This window comes from Bubalus kerabau, chromosome X (genome assembly GCF_029407905.1).
Source record: "Bubalus kerabau isolate K-KA32 ecotype Philippines breed swamp buffalo chromosome X, PCC_UOA_SB_1v2, whole genome shotgun sequence".
NCBI classification, from domain to species: Eukaryota; Metazoa; Chordata; class Mammalia; order Artiodactyla; family Bovidae; genus Bubalus; species Bubalus kerabau.
In genome coordinates this window covers 128,485,186-128,508,560 of record NC_073647.1, presented here as the reverse complement: position 1 = coordinate 128,508,560, position 23,375 = coordinate 128,485,186, and the positions used below count along the sequence as shown (strand labels likewise).

At 36.2% G+C, this 23,375-nt stretch overlaps 1 protein-coding gene across 6 annotated transcripts in view; it reads right to left on the bottom strand.

Annotated features, from left to right (window-relative positions):
• DMD (dystrophin) overlaps window positions 1-23,375 on the bottom strand; it is a 2,389,494-nt gene that overhangs the window by 535,270 nt on the left and 1,830,849 nt on the right. For all 6 annotated transcript variants that reach the window (XM_055564496.1, XM_055564495.1, XM_055564498.1 and 3 more), the window contains one exon: window positions 6,023-6,212. In XM_055564496.1, the coding sequence (XP_055420471.1) occupies window positions 6,023-6,212 (190 nt within the window). The remainder of the gene's footprint in view (window positions 1-6,022; window positions 6,213-23,375) is intronic.

Genomic DNA, 23,375 nt, shown 5'->3' with positions numbered 1-23,375 from the left:
TAAAGAGACAAAATACCTATACTCCAAAAACTGTAAGATGCTGATGAAAGAAATTGAAGATGACACAAACAGATGGAAAGATATATCATGTTCTTGGATTAGAAGAATCAATATTCTGAAAATGACTATACTACCCAAATAAAATTACAGATTCAATGCAATCTGTATCAAATCACCAATGGCATTTTTCACAGAACTAGGACAAAAACATCTTAAAATTTGTATGGAGACATAAAAGACCCCGAATAGCTGGAGTAATCTTGAGAAAGAAAAACTGGCTGCTTTCTCTTCCTATAACAATTTCTCCTCTTTAATTCTGCAACTCTGTGTCGGCACCTGGTCATCTCAAATGGTAAGCAGTCAGTGACTCCTTGCTGTACCTTACATTTCCCCCTCACCTCTTCCTCCCATAATCTATTGAGTTGTCCAAAAAGTTCATTTGAGTGTTACAGAATAACCTGAATGTTTGGCCAACCCAGTGCATCACAGTGTTAGTTTTTACCTCCAAATAGCTCACATATATGTTTCCTTTGTTTAGCCTCAACATCTTAATGGTCATTTATTGGTTGGAATATTACAGGAATAACTTTCTAACTTTTATTCCTGGACAGGTCTTGTATCCTTCCAATTCATTCTCCTTATAGCTACCAGAGCGATCTTTCAAAAACATAAGCATAAGTCAGGTTATTTCATTTCCTTGCTTAAAAATATGCTGTGACTTCTCATAGAGTAAAAATAGTCCAAACTCTTAAACATAGGTGGAAACAAGGAGGGAAAAGACAGCTAACATACCGAGCAATTTGAGTGCAACGCTCTGCCCCTCTGGTGGGCATTTTACATGTATCCTATCATTTATTTCTCACAAAATTCTGTGAAGCATTATTTTCTTTGTATAGAAGGATATAATTGAGACTTAAAGGTTAGACAACAAGTGGTAAAATAAGTGATCTTTCTACCTACAAGGCTCATACTCTATCTACTCTATCATGCTGCCTTTCTACATGATTTAGCCTCAGCTGATCTTTCCCATCACATTTCTTATAATAATCATACCCCAGCCACCCCAGCCATAAAGAAGTACCTTTTGATTCTTAAACTACCCAACCGTCCAGGACTTTCAATATGCTGTTTCCTATGCCAGAAATCCCTTGTTAACTCTGTGCATCTAGCTCACTTTTGACACATTCTTCTAACTTTCTCTAAACAGAAGTTCTCAACCTTGGCTGGACAGGAGAAGCATGGACAGGACATGCTGTGATCAATGCAGTTTGATTTTCTAGGGGTAGAACCCAGAAATTAGCATTTTAAAAACCTCTTCCAAGACTGAAAAACAGTGTTCCAGGTGAGTTCCCTGGAGACTCTGGCAAGCTTAACTTAATCATCTTCTGTTTTTATTAGACCCTGTCTAGCCCTCTACTGTAACACTCATTACGCTACCGGAATTTTGTCTTAGTGTAACTATCCTCACCACTGAAATGTAAGCATCCCAAAGGCAGAAATCATACTCCAATACAGAGGTTTCTGAATATGTGCTACACACTAGTCCAGTATGTACACAAATACATACACATGCATATACAAATAGCTGAAACCAAAGTTTCACAAAATGATACTGACTCTTATTTAAGAGGGATAGACTCTTGTTATTTTTCTATTCTACTAATTTTATTCCTTTCTGTTAAAAAATGTGAATTGATACTCATTAAATTGATTATATAACCTAGTTCTTTAAACTATGCTTGAAAAACATCTCTCTAATTATATTTGTAATGCTAGTCCTAACCCCATGCTAGACATCTAATGGTGTTTAATAAAGATTTGATGAATTAATCAACATTTTATGGAAATTTAATACATATGTATATATGTATACATTTATATGTTTTGCATATTATCAAAAATGGCAGGCAGATATCACTAGGCAAAATAAAAACATCAAAATAAACTTTCATAATCTTTGGACACCAAAGTGGAAAGATTAAAAAATACATGTAAAACTCAATTCAAATTATAGCAACAGAAAGGGTTGCTATATATACAAAGTGTTCTCTTTTCTAAGAATTAGGGATACTCAGATTACCTCTCTTTTCAAATGTACCAACAAATGTGACAATCTAATTTATTCAGGATACTAATTTTGCTATTGAGGTTGCATTCTTCCTTATTCCTTTGGAATTAATCAGTGGGCCAAAATATAGTGTGAGCAACATTGAAGAAGCTACTTACCCTCAATTTCAACAATGTATTAGAAATTTAAGATAGCTTAATCAATTTCCAGGTATACTCTGATGTACAATTCAAAATTTATCAATCTTTTCTCTCTGGAAATGTTTTGTTTAGTAGAAGAGTTTTTCTATAATGGCTGGAGGAGGTTGGGAGGAGACACAGGTAAAACAAATGAAATTAGAGGAGGGAGTCAGTTGAGAGATAGGGCCTGAGACAGGAACCAGATCACAGATACTGCTGCTGCTGCTAAGTCGCTTCAGTCGTGTCCGACTCTGTGCGACCCCAGAGACGGCAGCCCACCAGGCTCCCCTGTCCCTGGGATTCACCAGGCAAGAACACTGGAGTGGGTTGCCACTTCCTTCTCCAATGCATGAAAGTGAAAATTGAAAGTGCAGTTGCTCAGTCGTGTCCGACTCTTAGTGACCCCATGGACTGCAGCCCACCAGGCTCCTCCATCCATGGGATTCTCCAGGCAAGAGTACTGAAGTGGGGTGCCATTGCATTCTCCGAGATCACAGATGAGGGGACCTCAAATATTAATTGCTCCCTAGTCTCTCTTGCTGAGAAAGAGACCCTAATTATCTTACCTTTATGACCATCTCTCCCCACAATGATCTCTTAGGGGTGCTTAGAGAATCAGTTAAGATTGGTGAAATTCTTGTGAAATATTAGCAAAGATGCAGAGTCTACCCATTTTCAGTTGGTTACCAATAGTTTTATGTTAGCACTTAGAACTGTGGCCATCTTTACCAATTCTCTGAGGCCCAAAGTAGGAAATGCTTTGGACACAGGAAGAATCTGATACAATTATGAATATAATTCTTCATTTTAAGAATAAATTTTTAATTTAAAACTTTTCAAACTGTCACTTCACAAGCTTCTATATGGCATGCTGTAAAAATACATTGGCTTTAAGATGTCAGTTATACTGTCAGAAATACCAATACTGTATAAGAAAAGATCTCCTCATCCTAAAGTACGGGGACAAATATGACCTTGCTTTTAATAAGCAATGTAAATAACATTATTTTTTTCTCATACAAGGAAAAAACTTTAATGGCTTCCAGAGTGGAATTAATCAGGTTACTTCCATTCAGGAAGCATATGTTTCATAATACATGTATGCTTATCAAACCCAGGAATTATAATTATTGCTGGGAGAATTAAACATCCTATGAAGTAGGTGATAAGCAGTGATAGGCAGTCTAGCAAGAGCTGGAGTCACCATATATAGAAAAAATGATTGACAGCCATAGAGAAAAATCCATTTTGTGAAAGTTTTCACCCCCTATCTCCATTCTGCAGCATTTGTATAAAGTAAAACATCACTGCTTTGGGTTGGATAGATATATTGGGATCTGCTGGGAAAGCTGATGTTCTGGCTAGGCATTTGGAATTTCTTTTTTAATATGTAAGCACTATTCTTGCTATATAGCATGAATCATACAAAGAATATAATGCTACCAGCTTCTGCAAATGAAGTGAAAGGCATACCATTACACTTGATTCCTTCACACATATTATAGAACATCCCTTTTGTTCAAAATTTAAAAAAAAAATTTTTTTCAGAGGGGGGGAAAAAAGCAAACACTTCCATTTAGCTGAAATATTGAAACTGCATGTAATTTCCTAAGGTATGTAGTTTTATTTATTTTCAAGCTGTTGCTTTTAAACCCCAGTATCTTGATTCAATTCTATCAGCTGAAATGTGCTGTTAACAGTAATCAATAGTTTCAGTAGTTTAGAGCTTTTACCATGACATCTTCAAATCTTTCATCAAAAGGCCATTATTCAACCATCTAACTGAAAATCAGAGCTGGCTATAAATGTCATTCCTATCCATAAAATGTAGTTTCAACCTCAGGCAAGTGGAATTTATAGAAGACACAATATTAATAGAGAGGGAATGAGAAAGTGGTCTCTGTTTTAAAATAACATTGGAATCTTAGTCCTATTATAGTTAAGAGAAAAATGGTATGTCTAAGGTTTTCAGGAACTCTAAGGGAATTTTACATGGTTTTTAAGAATAAATAGATTTTTTAATGAGTAATAGAGAATAAGCTAAGAAAATTTCCTCAGCATAATTTCCAATTGTTTTTGAAGAGATTAGAAATCTAAGCACAAAATGCACTTTATTCTCCACGCTTTCATAATAAACATAGTTAGGAAACACTGCAATTTTTTCCTATTGATTCAGAATCTTGCAGTTTCTCATGATAAGTTTCAGTATGAATTTTTGTTGTATAAGTACTACAGATACAAATATAAAATATATAGGAGATAGATGGATGTATTCTTGTTTTGTCTTCAACAATACTTGTCCATGAATTTAAGAAATATTTTATTAAATCCCTATTACAAAATTGAGTCACTGGAACAATCTTTAATTTTGAAAAGAATCTGCTAAAAAAAAATCCACTTAAAGTTTTACTCGTTATTTACCATAGCTGATAGGAATATGTGAATCCACATATTTAAAACTCTAGGGTGGCTTTATGGGCATTTACAAGCCAAGATAAATTTTTAAATGAAATATCTTAAGTCAAATACGTTAGCAGCATATTTTCTAACCATTTAGCTAAGAGTGACCAAAAAAAAAAAACAAACCTTACACCGCATTTACATCCACAAGCCATAGGAGATACCTGTTTAGAACAATACCTGGCTTTATCTATGCAAACTACCTCCAAAAGATCAAAGTAACTCCACACACATTGTGAAGGAGCAAGTGGGGTCTGAGGAGAATCAGCAAGAATGAGGAATTCAAGGAGCTATAAATTGCCACTGTCATCTACTCTATATACAAAGTAGATCAGATCTCGTATCAAAACGGAAGAAAAGAAGGAGAACAACAAGGAGAGGGAGGAGAAGAAACTTTCCTCACTATGATTTGATTTTGGAATTGTTTTGCAACCTGGAATACACTATCACTTTTTTTGCCATAATTTTAAAATATTAAAAAACTGAAGTCAGGCCTAAAAATGGATCATATTATTCGAACACTCCAAAGTTTCTTTGTGGTACTAGTAAAGTTCTTATTTCAAGTCAGAAAATTCGACTCTACATAACAAAACTCCAATATAGGTCAGGAAAACTCTATCATGTCCCCAAAGTATTTAAATATCAGGAGCCTTCCTGAACTATAGAATATGATTCACACCAAGATTTCAAGTAAATAAAACAACCTGAAACTTCTGTTTTTGCTGTTTATGCATATGAAATTTTATAGCAATAATTTTTGTTTCTAGGAAAAACAATTGTCTGAAAATTGTGTGATCATTAACCATGACCAAGTTAGCCATCTCATTTTTATTTTCACAGATTATGTTAGGAGGAAACCCACAAAAGGCCAGATTAACATTTCAAAATGTATTGGAAAGTAATGAAGGGAAACTGATTCAGTTAGCAACGCTAAATAAAACAGACAATTCATACAGATGCTTTTCCTGTAAAATATTAAATAAACACTAAAAAATGGCAACTTTTTCAAATTTAATAAACCAACCCCTAATTCCTTTTCTCTGAGCAAAGTTTCTTCTTATCAAAGCTCCAGCTTTCATGCGCAAATTCTTCCTGGTCAAAACCACATACTATTTAGAAGACTGGGGTGTTAAATGAAATAAGAAATGATTTTTTGCTTCTCCCTTTTTCTTCGTCTAGCCCAAAAGCCCAAATATATAAGGCCACATAAAACCACTACTTTTGTCCACAGCATGTCAACTACAAAGACAAATGCTGAGGATTCTTTGCTGATATTTCAATTCACAAGTTATAAAAGTAGAAACGCTTGACTTACCTGCCATTGTTTCATCAGCTCTCTTACTCCCTTGGAGTCTTCTAGAAGCCTTTCCTTATGGGTGGCATCCTGCAGGACGTTGGCAGTTGTTTCAGCTTCTGTAAGCCAGGCAAGAAACTTCTCCAAGTCCAGGGGGAACTGTTGCAGTAATCTATGAGTTTCTTCCAGAGCAGTCTCTCGCTCACTCACTCTGCAAAGGAACAAATGTCCAGATGCAATTATCCTCAAATATCAGAATGGTGCAGCCAGTGAATCCCACAAAAAGAGCAAAATCAAAGGGACTAAATCATAACATTGAAACAAATGTGAGTTGCTGCTAAAACTCCACTTGAAAACATCAACCACTAGAATAGCATGTGTGTGTGTGTGTGTGTGTGTGTGTATTTGGACTTTCAGACTTTTGAAAGTTCATTTTCCAAAAAATTCTTTGTTTTAAAAAACATTTTGGCTGGTCAATTTTGAAAGGTTATTTTAATATGTGGCAAAAGTTGAAACCAATCTCTATAGGTAAAACCCTAAAATCTACCATGCTTATCTTTAATGTTACCTGAGGCAGAGAACCATGATTAAATAGGCCAGGAGAAATGCAAACCTACAATGGAAAGTTGAACACTGGAGGAAGAAGGAGAAGGGGACTGGAGAACAAAAGGGAACAAAAAGATTAAGAAGTAGAAAAACTACATATTTCATAGCAAACATTGTGCAACATGTAATCTGCATAACATCAGCGTGTTCTAATAGTTCTAACTATTGTATTAGCTTCCTTTTGCATTACCTGATGGTCATACAACTAAGAATATTTTCCAAAAGAAAAATTTTATGGGCAATGGAAAAAGTAGAGCTTAAAATCCAGACACATTGGGTTCAAATCGCAGTGTCCTCCGCCGAGTGTGATACAAGTTACTTAACCTCTCTGATTTCTCATCTGCAATGCATATTGTTGTATTGATGAGACTGAAAATACAACAGTGTGTGTAAAGCTGAGTGCCTCACACATTATGAGTCACATATTATAGTTGCTCAAAAATGTGAATTCCCTATGCCCACATTCCATTCTCATTGCTCTAATCTTATAGAAGGAATGAATCAAATTCCCTAGTGACACAAAAATCCATAAAAGAGCTATTCATATTTTCTGACAATATATATAATGCATGTATTGTGGATACACACACGTATGCCCTCAGCAAACATCTACATAATAGTTACTTGGGAAGGAAAATTGCCTGAGGCAGTAACAGCCCCATCTAAAAAGATTCAGGTAAATTTTTTCTGCAATAAGGAAATTAGTACTCTATTTAAATGTCGTATTTGCCTTCTATTACTACACAAACACTTTCTGGGATTCAACATAAGCTAAAAATGGATTTAAAAAAAAACTGAACACTTGAATATGATACACACTGCTTGTTAAGATGTGATTGTCAATAATTATGCAAAACTGCAATTTATTTCAGCAGCAACTTTATCATGGGATGTGCAAACCAGGCAATAAACAACTCCTGCCGAGCCAGCGGCAGCAAAGCCCCCGGAAGAGCTGTTTATTCATCATGGGTGAGGTTTTTGCTGAGCATACAGTCTTCCACAGTGTAGTTTTGGTGCTCATACTGGATAAAAATCTTCTGTCTGCATTAACTGGTGGAGGGGAGAATAGGTTTATGAGGGTGCAGCAACTGGAAAAAAGGAAGCATTGCACTAAGCTATTTATCAACTCCTAAATAAACTTGAATGCCGCACAACTGAAAGGTAGCCCGGTGCTCTGGTTGGGCAAATCAGTTAAACCTCGTGAAGTTCAATGGCTAGCCTGAACTGCTAGTTCCTTGCTTATTTAGTTTTCAGGCAAACTATCAATGCAGGGAGAAAGAGCAAAGTATCTTTTATTATTTATTTAGTATGATTTAAAAATTCAGAACGGTTGTGACAAAACTGAGAAACGTAAGGTTATAATCTGGTGTGAAACATACAACATACAGGTTGAAGCCTGTGTAATTGCTAACGTTTGACCATTTCTGACCAACAAATGGGGCAATTTCAGCCAGTGCTAGCTAATATTTTAGGTTGGCTTGTACACTAGAAATCACTAAGATTTACTCCACCTCCAGCTCCAAATTTGGCATAGAAATAAGCTGTCACATTGCAGGAGACAAACGCAGGGTTAGACACTGATGTATTTTCTAACATATTCCAAAGTCGCACAAAATAAAAGGGGCAATGTGAAACTCCCTCATGGCAGAGAATTAGATACTGTGCATTTTATTATCAGCTTCATCATCATGATGAGCTGTGCTTGATGCATCCCAGCTTCTCTAACCTTAAAGAGAAACACCACTTACCCTTGGCTTCCAGAGAAAGTAACTAGTAAATAACTTTCTAAGAGTTATTTGGAAAATGTGATGCACATAAATCAGATGAAAGTGTTCTACCGAGACAATGAAATTTCCAGCCCAATCCTACCACCAAGGTCGCTGCTTTGTAAATTAGGCCCTTAGGGAAGAGCAGTAACTCTTTCAGGACAGTAAGGCACCGTTTTCCTAAACAACACCCTTGTGGCCTGAAATATTGACAACATTGGGTTGAATATTTTCCAATTTGGAAATACGTTAGACAAAATTCAGTGGCAGCAATGGCAGAAAATCTCTTCAATCAGAGGTGAGACTGTTATCTCTGGCTTGTGTGGGAGATTTAAGGCTGCATCCTTTTTCCTGAGATCCATCTATGTACACTAAATTCTTAAATTTTAATTGTGCTAAGTCTAGACTAGATGAGTCAAAGGTACTTGTATGCCATATTTGTGCATTCAAAATACTTTTGAATATATACCATACTTTAAAATTTTCCATAATCGCATGCCTTTAAATGACTTCTATGATAAACAAAAAATGTAGCAATGAGAATCATAAATAAAAAATTACCTAGAACAAAACTAAAGACCTTGAACATAGATTATTATTTTTAATGATAATATCCAGGTTATCAAATTATGGACCCTGGAGAAAATTTGGCATGAACTTTAAAAGTAACAATGACCAGATTATCATAAAATAGTAATAATGCTTTACAAATATAATTTACTGCATCAGTTAAGTACTTTTTTATATAACAAATTTTAATTATCAGCAAGTCCAGGTATAGAATGCACAAAAATAGCTGAGAATTTGATGGTATATGGAATGGGATGCTGACTTCAAAAGGTTTTATTTCTGCTCATAAGGACACCATTCTCCATAGGTAGGCAGTGTGCTACAGTGGTTCTCAAAGAATGTTCCATAGCCCAGCAGTATCAATGCCATCTGAGAACTTATTAGAAATGCCAATTCTCAAGCCCCACCCTAGACCTGCTGTATCAGAAATTCTGTGTGGAGTCCAGCGAGCTGTATTTTAATAAGTCTTCCAGGCAATTCTGATATATGCTCAAGTTTGAGCATCACTGATGCTGGAGAGACCAAACTTTGAGAACTACTGGTGTAGCGGATGCTGTGCTGGGATGTCCAGATCTCTCTTTCAGGACTGAAGTATGTTTTGCTCGCGTAACTCACTGAAGCTAAGAGCCATGCCATGCAGGGTCACCTGAGACAGACAGGTCATAGTGAAGAGTTCTGACAAAATGTGGTCCAGGGGAGGAAGGAATGGCAGACCATTCCAGTAATTCTGCTGCGAGAACCCCATGAACAGTATGGAAAGACTGAAGGCAAAAGGAGAAGAGGGAAGCAGTGGATGAGATGGTTGGATAGCATCACTGATTCAATGGACATGAACTTGTGAAACAGCTGGGAGACAGTGAGGGACAGGGAGGCCTGGCCTGCTGCAGTCCATGGGGTCACAAAGAGTCAGACGTGACTGAGTGACTAAGCAGCAATGTGTTTTGCTTTAACTCCTGGGAAAGCTGCTGGATGCAGGCAGGTTGCCTCCAATGACTGGTTAATGTGTGGACTTTTTGTAAAAGTCTATCCCCCTTGCTCCAGCTTTGGACAATTCGGGAGGGGAGGAGGATTGATCGATGTTGAGGTTACAAATGAATTGAAGCCCAGCTTCTCCTTCTGTCCTATCCTGGTTCTTTCCCTTTCTTCTCTCCCAGGTATTCATCCTGAGAGCACTCTACCGAAAAAGAAAGAAATCCCTACACATTAATCACTTTCTCAGAATCTGACCTCTGGGGAACTTGACCTGCTGAATTGTCATACTAAATAAAACTTTGAAAAATATACTTGTTAAAAAATGTATGCGGAGAAATATACAACCACTTGCACAGATTGTGGTCACAAAAGGAGACAGGATGAAGGATTCTCATACTCAGCAATTGAGCCTGAAGAGCTACTATACCTTTGGTTGTCCTTTAAGGAGATCTGTAGATAAGGCATTATCACCAGTTAGAAGCAAGAATCTACTGAAAGGACAAAGTGTTGGAGCTATAAAGCTTAGTACAACCCCCCACGTGCACAAATCTGCATAAAGTGGAAAAATCACAGAAGGCATGTCTCAGCATCTCCATTTTCTTTTTAAGAACTGATTATCAATGAGGCAATCAGAGTATACCCTCATCCTTCACACACACACACACACCCACACCATGGTATCTCTGAATAAATCTCTAAGACTCCAGATTTTTACCTAAGTTGAAAATCACTAATTTGTTATGGGTCAACCTAATACACAAAAAGCAAAAGAAAAAAGGGAAGCCTATGACTTTCCAAGGTAAGGCTGAAGAGCTTAATTAATGTATGGACAATATTCCATGATTAGATACATGCAGGGAGAAGGCAATGGCACCCCAGTACTCTTGCCTGGAAAAATCCTATGGACAGAGGAGCCTGGTGGGCTGCAGTCCATGGGGTTGCTAAGAGTCGGACACGACTGAGTGACTTCACTTTCACTTTTCACTTTCATACATTGGAGAAGGAAATGGCAACCCACTCCAGTGTTCTTGCCTGGAGAATCCCAGGGACGGGGGAGCCTGGTGGGCTGCCATCTATGGGGTCACACAGAGTCGGACACGACTGAAGTGATTTAGCAGCAGCAGCAGCAGGGATGATAGTTCATCACTGCACTGTATTAAATGATTATACACACACAAATACATATACACACACATTATATATAACCAAACAGAAACAAACACATTGAATATTTGGGGGGGAAAAAAGGCTCAATCTGATATTTTTTCCAGATGTTTCTGAAAGTGTAACCAACTGGGGAAATTCACACCACTTGGTCTTCTGCTAAGTAACATTTTCATCTGTGCCCTGGTATTATCAGGAAGTAACCAAATAAAATACTCTCGATCTTTCCTTCCCGGTTTATTTGCACTTTAACAACTATCATTTCCTATGATAGTTTTAGGGAAAGTATTACAGGATGATGTGGGTTTTTTTTTTCTTTTTTGTTTGTTAGATATAGATCAGAGAAAATGAGTACCTTAGCAGCAAGCACTTGGACTTTAGGCCAAATGCTGCTCATAGAACCAGAGTTAACCTGAAGTTCAAATTGTCTGTAATCATAACAGATTCTACTGGTTTGCTAGCCAATGAGTTAATTTTGCTTTTGTTTAAAAAACAAGTCTGCATTGTATTTTCATGGGGCAGCTAGAATTTTATTACCTATGGCTATACAGCAGTTTGTAGCAAGCATTCCTTTTAATCTCCAGCAATTCTATTGGCAATGTGCACTAATGAAAAGCATGAATCTAAGCAAAATCCTTCAATAATGCTTGGACCAGTATCCTATTAGTTCCATCTCTAGCAACAATTCTAAGACTATGGCTTTATGTGTCTTTGGAAAATATCTACTTAGATAGATGACCCAGAAGGGTTCTGGCAACTGAGAGAATGTTTCTCTTTTTTCCTCTGTTACTGAACTCTAAGGTGAGAAAAATATTCTGTCCTTTTAATGTAACTATTGACACAGAGTATGAGATGAAGGCTCTAAGCTAGCACAGAAAATAAATTTAAAATCTGTTATCTACAGAACTCTTCAAAAATTTTAAAAGTATGTCCAGATTTATTCTCTCACCATTTCATAAATTAACCTCCCTTTTTTTTTCTACCTACAGTATGTTTGGTTTCTTCATTTGCTTTCAGTTGGATGTTTCAGTCTTTCCCACTGACTTCAACTTCCATACAGGTTATCTTTAAACCTGAATCTCATTCTTATTTCCACATGCCTACCAACAACTCATGCATTAGGTGATGCATGCACCTCGTCTAGATGTATTATGTGCCAGGATTCATGCATGGTGTTGGTAACACTAAAGTCAGTGAGACATGGACATGGACTTTGACATTGAACACATTCAAGTCTGGTGGAGGAGACCGATATTTAGACATTTATCTATAGTTACAATATGATTCATGATATGAGTTTGGGACATGAGTTTGAGCAAGCTCTGGGAGTTGGTGATGGATAGGGAAGCCTGGCATGCTGCAGTCCATGGGGTCACAAAGAGTCAGACATGACTGAGTGACTGAACTGAAATGACAATATGATTCAGGTTGTAGTTCATCTGGATTCCCTAACAGTAGCTTGAATATAATACGCATCACACTGTATTCATGAACTTCTGTGTCAATTTCCTTAACAAGTGATAAATCTATGTTTTTTCAACACATTTTTTTTCCCTTTTCTTATCAAAGGAAGTGGGGATCATTGCTGGGCTTTATCTCAAAATACAGTGATGGATGCTCAACAAAAGTCTGCCTAACTGAATTAGGTTATTGCAAGTTTCATTTTGCTGTTGGGAAGACTGATTCTGAGAGAGCCACAATGACTTTCCCAAAGTTGAGCCCAAGGAAGTGGTGGAATTAGGATTATAGTAAATTAAAAGTAACATTAAAAGTATTGAATCCTGAAAAAGACAGTTTTCTAACTCTGAAAATGGATATTAGTGTCCACTCCTCTCTGATATACTCACTGCAGTCGTAAAAGAAAGCAAAGTGCCGGAAAGTTTATGCTACTGAATCCTGGCCTTTGTTTTGGAGCAAAAATTCATCTCTTTGTTATTTTACCATAAAAGCCATCACTGCAACACATAGAAACCTACTGAGAGGGAAAGAGATTCTCTCACTCCAACTACAGTAGAAAGATCTAGCTGGTCTCTGTTTCAAAACAAACAAACAAACAAATCCATTTACAATGCAAATTTGCTGGTTTGCCATTCACCGACATATGCATCAAAGAGGTTTTTATCCCCTCTCTCCTGAGGTTTGGTACTAAATTACTCAAACTCTTCAGAGTTAATTGGAAACTATGACCTAAATGTTCCCAAAGTATTGCTGATTACTTCTCAGAAAACTCATTCCCATCTTTTCGTCACCCCAGACAACACAGGATGACTTTTTCACATGTGCAGAAGCAACATACTTGCATGGAAAATAGATTAGTTCTCTAAAGATAAACCATAGCTTTGAAGCTAGCTATTTTCTTCAAAGATACAGACATTCTAGTGAAAAAAAAAATCACCTGGACTTTATCTTTGGATGGAAAGAGAATATAGGTATTATCAATCATGTAAAAAATTTTAAAATACACATTCCAACTCTTTTATTTTTTCACTCTATGGGCATTTTAAAAATTGAGATTTGCACAATATATCATTAGAGAAACAAGCATAATTACATATTTTTTCCAAAAGTATTGGGATATTTCTTAAAAGAAATTAGGAGACAGCAGTAAAAATGCACTTTGTACTGTTCTTTGCATTACTCACTTCATTTGACTTGTGTTTCAGACATTTATCACTGAGAAAATTTGATAAAAATATACAAAATATTACGAACAAGTAGTATTCAAGATACATATATATATATTTCCTACCTTGGAATATTAACAAAGAGATTAACATTCTTTAGTCTAAGATCTGTATTTTATATATATTTTTTACTGATACGATACCTTAAGGTACTATTTTGGAGAAGTTTAATTATAGCACTGTAAAAGACATTTAGAAAAAATGTACATTGATACTGCCATCCAGAAGAATATAATCTTAGATTAGGGTCGGGTTTATAACTGGATACAATTTCTACTCTTAACAAATTCTCTATGATTTGTATAATATGAATCTTTAAGTTGATTTTGGTCACTTGTAATGTTAATCTCTTTAAAAGATGTATTTTCCTGTTTTGATAAGCTAGATTGAGTAGCTTTCTTCTCTTCTAAAAGGATATATGAAAACTAGGATAGAAACCAATTTAAAAGATCATCTCTTTGAAGTCTCATTAGACTGCAGTCAAACAAATATACATTCACATCCTCAATATCTTAGAGAAAGAGAGAACAGTAGAAGTTGTTATATAACATTCAGAAGACAGCAAGGCAAGTTGGTTCAGTTTTCTACCATCAAAAGGCAAACATATAGCAGATTCCCTTTAAAAGGAAAGAAGGCGTTAAAAACATATCATCAGCTGATTATATGAACTTACAATAGAGGTCTCTCAAAGGAATTCAGAAATATGAATGATTTTCATAACTCCTGATATGAACTTCAAGTTCTGGTCTCTAAATATGTGTGACTTTTATTACCTAGTTCCTCACTCAGCACTCTCTTGTGGTTAATAATGCACTTTTGAGAGTCCTTTAAATTCAACATTTATTGCCATAGTATTTTGCACTAAAACAATGCTCTTTAGTTTTCAAGCTTTTCCACATATATCTTCTTCTTTGATATGTTAAACAACTTGATGAAGTTAATGGGGCAGGTTATTATCAGCAACATTTTATAGATGAGAAACATGATTTTCTGAGAGGCTGGACAAGTTACCAAAGTAAGTGGCAAAATGTGAAACATCTAATCTAGTCTGCTCTGACTTTACATCTCAAGGTACATTTGCCAATCTCCTTGTGAAGTAAATATAAAGGATATTCAGTTCAGTTCAGTTCAATCGCTCAGTCGTGTCCGACTCTTTGTGACCCCATAGACTGTAGCATGCCAGGCTTCCCTGTCCATCACCAGCTCCTGGAGACTACTCAAACTTATGTCTATTGAGTTGGTGATGCCATCCAACCATCTCATCCTCTGTTGTCCCCTTCTTCTCCCACCTTCAATCTTTCCCAGCACCAGGGTCTTTTCCAAGGAGTCAGTTCTTCGCATCAGGTGGCCAAAGTATTGGAGTTTCAGCTTCAGCATCAGTCCTTCCATAGTAGTATTGTCAAAAGCTCCTTGCTTTCTGTGATTATTATAAGAATTCAGATTATGGTGTATATTTGTGTGAAGAACAAAAAAAGATTATTCCTTTGCTTATCATCTTCAGTTGCCATCTAAGAAAACTATTAAAATGAATACTGCACGTTGGATTTGAAGTAGGTTTGAGGATTTTAACATTTTAAAAGAGGGGATTGTAGGCAGTAATATTTTTATTCTTATGAAATAAAAAAAACATTTAATACATATAGTTGTGACCTTCTCATAATGGTAACTTAGTAAATGTTTGCTAATTATACAGAAATTATCCAGAAATCTGTATCTTTGAGAAATTTTTTACACTAGAAATATCTAACAAGAACACCAAACACTTCACATGTTCTTCCCTAGAAATTTTATGGTAAAATAAATATATTTTAATAAGACCGGTTGAGAAATGAATTAATCTGTCAAAGCGACTCTGTCTTGGTAGATTCTAAAAGAATTGCCCTTGCTCTTTTCATTTTGAATCCTTTTAATGACTTAGATATGATTTATAAGACTTGTAGGATTACAAATAACTTGAGCTAATTAAAATGGATGATCAAAATAAAGATTTAAAGTTTCCTACTTTCCCACTATTAATTATTATGGGGAGAACCTACATTTAAAAGAACTAGATAATTTAGAATATATTGATGGCCTTCTATAAGATCAATACAAATTTATGAAGAATAGTAAAACATTAATGATTTATTTTTTCAATTAAAACTATAACACTAAAGGAATCACTCTGAGAGCTGCACATGCTTTTAAGAATCCTCTTATTTATGATTATATCCCCTACTATTGTCTTTATATCTTTATCATCATCATCCATCAATATCAATTTTTTGTTAATCCCTTGATACAAGGCTTCGTCCCACAGTTCCTGGTATTTAATAGACACTCAATAAACCAAATTAAAGTCAATGAGCCTACTATGAACCACGCATAGCTTCTAAAAGTGAGAATGTTCCAATTCCTTGTTTTCAAAATACTTATAAATAGTAATTATTTCTTGATGTGAATTTATTGAATAATACTTTATATTTGCATAGAATTTTAAAATTTATACATTACCTTCACCTATACTATTTCAGTTGAACCTCAGAATAACTTGTGGATATCTCTTGTTATAGTAGAATTGATTGTATAACAGACTATCACTCAGTTATAACTAATGTGTTTAAAAATAAGAATAAGCAATCCTGTGACCAAAATTATGCTTCCCTTTGTAGAAGCATGGATATTAAATCTTTGGAGCTTATACCTTTAATCAATTTTTTAATTAGCAGTGAAAGTGAAATGGTAGGCTATTTCACTGGGTGACATGTCACATTTGATTGTCAATGACTGAATTTCTGCTACTCTTACATGAAAACAATTTATTTTTTGAAAAAAAAAATGTACTCCTGCAAGGAATGTTAATTCAATATAATTTTAAGTGCATTGCAAAAACAGAGGGCAAAGCAAACAATAACTTCTGTCAAAATGAATCCATTGCTTTGGCAAATTTTCTGATACCCTATAAGTTTGAGCCTGATCTAGAGATAACATGTACTGAAAGGGACTAAAAAGTCATACTGTCCAAGCACCCATTTGGCTCAGCCAACATACTCTTCCCTTCCCTGTTTTGCATTATTCATAGATTTGAATGGATGCCCTCTCTGTAGCTCCATTCAGGTTCTAACAAAAACATCCAGCATGGGAATTCCCTGGCTGTCCAGTGCTTAGGATTCCATGCTTTCACTGCTTTGGGCCTGGGTTCAATCCCTGGTTGAGGAACTAAGATCCTGCAAACTGTGTGGCGTGGCCAACTAATTAATTACTCAATCAAAGGAAGTGTTCATCTACTTTTAAAAAAAACATTTGTCAGGGATGAGAATAGAACACTATAGCACAGCACCAGAGACCTTCCCTTGCTGCTTAACACTAATCTTTTTTTTTTCCTTTTCTTTTTTTAAAATCTTAATTCCAGACCAGGGATTGAACCCAGGCCCCCAGAAGTGAAAGTGCCAACTCCTAACCACTGGACCACCAGAGAACTCTGGATACTGACCCATTAATGTACATTCTTTGTGTAAAAGCATGAAATGGTTGCTAAACCATCCAATTTGCCTTGCATCTAACCAGTATTTCTCCAATTTAGTCATAGGAAGATAATGAGAGAACCTGTCAAATGCCCTGATGAAATTCAAATAGATGGCTGCATTTTGCTTACCCATTGAAGAAAATTCTTCAATGCAAAAAAATGTTTTGCCTCAAACATATAGGTAATATAGTTTTTTTTTTTTTAAACTGATTGTGTGTGTATTTGTTTTACTAAATTACCTGATTAGTCTCTTCAAGAAATGGGTTCATATTTCTCTCACAGCCTCCATCTAAGAAGCATTCATCATGGTAGCTACAGTAATACCTTCTGTGATTTTAACACAGAATTCAACTGCATTAGTCAACATCTACTTAGAAGGTAATTAACATAGCTCCGAGAGGAATGTCATCATCACCCTTTTGTAGAGACCAGGGAATTTACTAAAGATGGTGGAAATAGATTTTAACTGCAATGATAGTCACAGAATATTTAAAGACTTTTCTAGACAATCAGTTCAGTTCAGTTCAGTCGCTCAGTCGTGTCCGACTCTTTGCGACCCCATGAATTGCAGCACGCCAGGCCTCCCTGTCCATCACCAACTCCTGGAGTTCACTCAGACTCAAGCAGATCTTAAATGTTTGCTGATTTCATTAGTCATATATTGCAACTGGATCACCAAGAAAGAGTTTAGGTTCTCAGAGAATATTGTTATTTCATTAATCAATACATCAGTTCTCATCATGAAAAAATATTTAACCAAATTTTACAGACAACACAACAGAGGCTTTCTGGAAACTGAGGGACAGTTTTGATTAAGTGTTTGAAGAGTGCTACTGGCATTCCATGGGGAGGGGCTACAGATGGTAGACTCCATGAACAAAACAGTGTCCCAAATCCCACAATACTTTTCTATTTCCTTTTGGCTGCACCCCACAGCATGTAGGATCTTAGTTCCACCACCAGGGATCAAACCCACACCCCTGCATTGGAAGTGCAGAGCCTTAATCACTGGACCACCAGGAAAGTTACCCTTTGAATGTCTGACTAGACACTCATGTAGGGCAAGACCCTGTGAACACCTGAACCTAAAACTTAACTCAATTTTACATACATATGGGAGAAGGCGATGGCACCCCACTCCAGTACTCTTGCCTGGCAAATCCAATGGATGGAGGAGCCTGGTAGGCTGCAGTCCATGGGGTCGCTAAGAGTTGGACACGACTGAACGACTTCACTTTCACTTTTCACTTTCATGCATTGGAGAAGGAAATGGCAGCCCACTCCAGTGTTCTTGCCTGGAGAATCCCAGGGACGGGGGAGCCTGGTGGGCTGCCGTCCATGGGGTCACACAGAGTTGGGCACGACTGAAGTGACTTAGCAGCAGCAGCAACATACACATATAAAGTACTTTTGTCAAGATTGTAATAGACATTGGAATTTTCAGAAAAGGAACCGGGTGACAGTAAAAGTCACTCAGTCATGTCCAACTCTTTGCGACCCTATGGACTATACAATCCATGGAATTCTCCAGGCCAGAATACTGGAGTGTGTAGCCGTTCTCTTCTCCAGGGGATCTTCCCAACCCAGGGATCAAACCCAGGTCTCCCGCATTGCAGGTGGATTCTTTACCAGCTGAGTCACCGGGGAAGCCCAAGAATACTGGAGTGGGTAGCCTATCCCTTCTCCAGAGGATCTTCCCAACCAAGGAATCAAACTGGGGTTGCCTGCATTGCACGCAAATTCTTTACCAGCTGAGCTACTAGGGAAGCCCAACTGTTATGAAAGCCCAAGGAAAATTTTACCTAGTGCTGTTACGGATTTTGTTAGAAGTTGTTTAGCATTTTGGAAAATTACACTATGGATGGCCAATGCCACGCACAGTATTTGAGTCCATATACAACACACCAGCGTCACTCCATAATGGTTGATATTGCATTCACAGTGTAGTCAACTAGAACCTTCACTTGTGCTCTAGTGTGATCCTGACTGAATTGCTCCATACTGAAATACATATTATTATAAATGGCTCGTATTTCTCTTAAAAATTAAAAAGTTACAACATCATTTTTTAAAGTATCTACAGGTAGGATATATTATCTATAAATTTTAGTTTATGACTATAAAGAAGGTGTTACAAAGTATTTGTTATAAGAAAGGAAGGGGTTGGCATTGGACCTGAGAAGGTTGAAAACCACGGATACGGAGCTACAGGGAAATTTCAAGATGAGAATATTATACTGAAAATAAATAGAATTTTTAAGGGACAGAATGAGAATATTTGCCCTCTGTGTATCCAATCCCTGATCCTAACAGTTCCACAGAGAACAGAATTGTATTTTTAAAATTGCTTGCTTTTACAGGCAGCTGTGACTACCAGTGAACCAGAGGTCTACTTCATATACGGACCTGAATTAAAAACAGCCAGGCCTTCAGTTAGTTCAGAGCCCAGGTTCTTGATTACATTTGACACAATAATCATCATCATATCTTAAGACTCAAATCAGCCTGACAGTGCTCAACTCAGGGCTGCTTCTCCCAATTAGCTGAAAATTGCAGCCCAGCTCATCTTCTAGGGGAGAAGTTTACATTTACAATTTTGCTGTGTTGAAAAAGCAATGAACATGACAGAAAGAACAAATCAACTTTCTAACTTGTAGAATAGCTATTTTAAGTTCACTAACTCTGGAAAACCTGTTTTCACAGGAATGAAAAAATATAGACATTTTGTTATTATTTTTTTAAAAAGCTACACAAAGTTTAACAGAGTCAGAGTTTGAACTACAAATGGGGGCATAAAAACACATTGTGAATATTTTTAAAAAATTATGTCTCACCCCAAATTATTTTCCAAATGAGCTTTCAAAAGGGACAATCTTTTATGTAAAATATATATTAAAATAATTTGCAACTAGTAGATAGGTACCTATCATTTGAAAATGAAAAGTTCCTAGATATCAAGGTCCTAAGGAATGAATTTACAATAAGATGCTAACTGGAGAACACTGTTAGTGTGACATGAGTATTATTCTATGTATCTGGCTCAAAATCATTTCTCTATTTCTAGGATAAAATAATTGAGGAGGCTTTTGTGTATTTTATTTTCCTAATTATGATACCTTTTGACGTGGATCAAGGCAGTTTGCATATACTATGGAAAAAGTGCACAATAGCAAGGTAACCTCCTGTCATGGCAGCATTTAGATGGCTGTGCCAAAGATCTGCTCAGAGGAACAACACTCTGATATGTCATTTCTAAGTGGATAAAAGCTTAGAGTCAGAAGAGAGAAATATGAGACAAAGACCGGGTCTAGAAAAGTAAAAATAAATAAATAAATAAATAAATGCTGAGAAGCAGAAGAACTGGAAAGGCAAGAAGATGTTGAAGGGGCCTGAGACAAGGATTTTCCAGCCACCGGGGATGGGGCGATACATGGGCAATAACAGGAATATAAGACCTGACAAAGTGTGAGACCCACTGGAAGTAACTGCTGAAAATAATGGAGAAACCATGGAAGCTAAAGTGGAGATCAAAAGGAATAGGGAGTGAGGGAGGCAAAGATGGGGACAGGAGCACAGAAAAGTGACAGAAATAATAAGAGAGGAGGCATATTAAAGGCAGTGCTTCTTTGAGTTTTATTTTTCCCAAACATCCCTGTTCACCCAAAGGTGGGCATTTCTTTTAAGACAAACCATGTTATGAATAGCCTTAGTTTTTTGTATATCCCTAAAGAAGAGATAATATCTTTCTTATACTACAGCTATATTTATATGGGATTTAGGATGGATTTTTAAAGAGTAGTTTTTGATGCAAGTTTTAACCATTGTGTAGGAAAGACGTCAAGGCTGAATGAATGAGTGTTCATTTTTATATACATTCATTTACTATATATATACTATACACACATGAATGCTCAGTCGCTCAGCCGTGTCTCACTATAACATCATCTAAATTATTTTGCCCCCAATTTTTATGATACGAATTATTGGGAAAGGATAATGTTAATGCTTATTGATGAATTAATTGATGTCTTTCTCCTTTAAGATTAGTCAACAATCCGAGTACTGTTGAGTATTGTAAGCAACTTTTCCATAGACTCTGTTTTCTTTTGGAAAACAAAGTTCCCATTTTCTGTTGTTTAGAGTAATTAAATCTTTGAAGAGTTTGTTTTTGAGCTTTAGGGGAAAAAAAAGTCCTCAAGTAAGCCAGCATTCTTTAAAATTATCTAGAGAAAACTATACATTCACGGTTTTAAAAACAACACCATCCGCTGCTAGTATCCTGAGGTTAACATATACATAGCAAGGTTTGGCAAAAATAAAAAACAATAAGAGATAAGCTTTAGTAATGAAATCAACACATTTGATTTTAGCCTGTCATTACCTCAGTGTGTTTTTTCAAATTCTAGGAACCAGAGTAATAAGGAAATGGAATTAGAAATCCTTTGAGGGACAACTACTTAAATTATGGATACCAAGTTGTAAAGCGTCTGGCTCATTCTAGTACTGGCATGAGCTTTCTGAAAGAAAAAAAAAATGCTCTTTAGATTCTGCCATTTAAATAGACCCTTAGGGATCAATCAACTGATCTGCTATAGTGGGTTTGAAGGTATATGCCAGTGATAGCACTGATGGTGGTACAACACTTTAAAACCCCACACAAGTAGATTACGGAACAGTCTGGTCACTTTCCTGTTAATGTTCATTCAGGTAAGTCTAGTTATGCTACACTTGCTCTTGCTTGCCACAGAATGGGAGTTAAATGTTTTTTAATCCAAGTCTTATTTTGCTTTATGAGTCCTGTGAACACAGAGAGATAAAATTCCCCACATCAAAATCCAGGTGAGGGGAGGCGAGGCCCGCTTATAGGATTGACAGTGAATGAGACGGCACCTCTAGGAAAGAGGAATGCCATTCAGAATGGCCATGCTGCTGAGTATGATCTATCTATTCACTTGGTGTTAGTGAAGTTGCTGAATTTAATTTCAAAACTTTTACAGTGATTACTTAGAAATCACTGGCTCTCCAAGCAACTTGCAGAAGTTGAGCCCAGCTCTTTAAGTCCCTGCTGTAATGATGGAAAACACAAGAGTTTATGGCACCTCTGAGAGACCACTGTGTATGTCACTCATGCACTTTCTGCAATAAATGTTGTCAGCAGAAACAAATAATTTGTGGATAAGCTTTTTTTTTCTTTTTCCCTTTCTTATTTATAACATTTGTATCATTATATAACTAGATTCTGGGACTAAGTTTAATACTTTATCATTAAGTAGTTTGAGTTCTTGGAGGAAAAAATGGCTGTCTCTAGAGGTTAAGTTATAGTTCATTATCCTATAAAAATCAAGTGTTTTTGATTGGCACATATGTATCTGATTTTTCATTTGAAAGTATGAACATCATAATTTCACCCACCTGATCATGTTTTTCCTGGAGCATATATTTTAAAGTAGCTCTTAAAACTTGCAACATGTGACATAATTATTTTAATCTTCAAAAAAAATGATCTGCTAAAAATAAAAGTATTGGTGTAACCTTGGTCTTAGAACTAAAAATACCACGTTTGCTTTGTGAGTGGAATATGTACTCAAATGACACAATAGTAGTATTAAATAAGTGTGTAATAGTAATTCTACAAAGGGCACATTAAAAAAAAATCTTAGTTATTAACCCAGTGCAAGTAAATTTAAAATTCTGTAGATTCCCTCATTAAATTATAACAGTATGGAAAATTCTTCCTATGTATGTTAGAAGGAACAAAAGCTAGTATTAGTAGAATATTATGTCTCTCCTTAGAGAAAAAGATATTATTATACTTTCCTAGCATATATATTCATAAATATAAATACAAGGAGAATTTTGTTCAGCATCTCTCTCCAACAACCATTGCAGTATCTGGAAAAGAGTGCTTAATTTTTACCAAAGTGACTAACTAGAAAATGAAAAATATAGGTCAATATCAGTCTTCTTCTCAGATATTTTCATTATGTAATAATGACATGTAACTGTCAATGTTTGAGTCTTTTTCTTCAAAGTTAGAATCGAGGCTCTACCAGATAACCCATTTCAAAAGCAAAATTTGGCTAAAGTTTGGAAAAGAGATAAAGAAA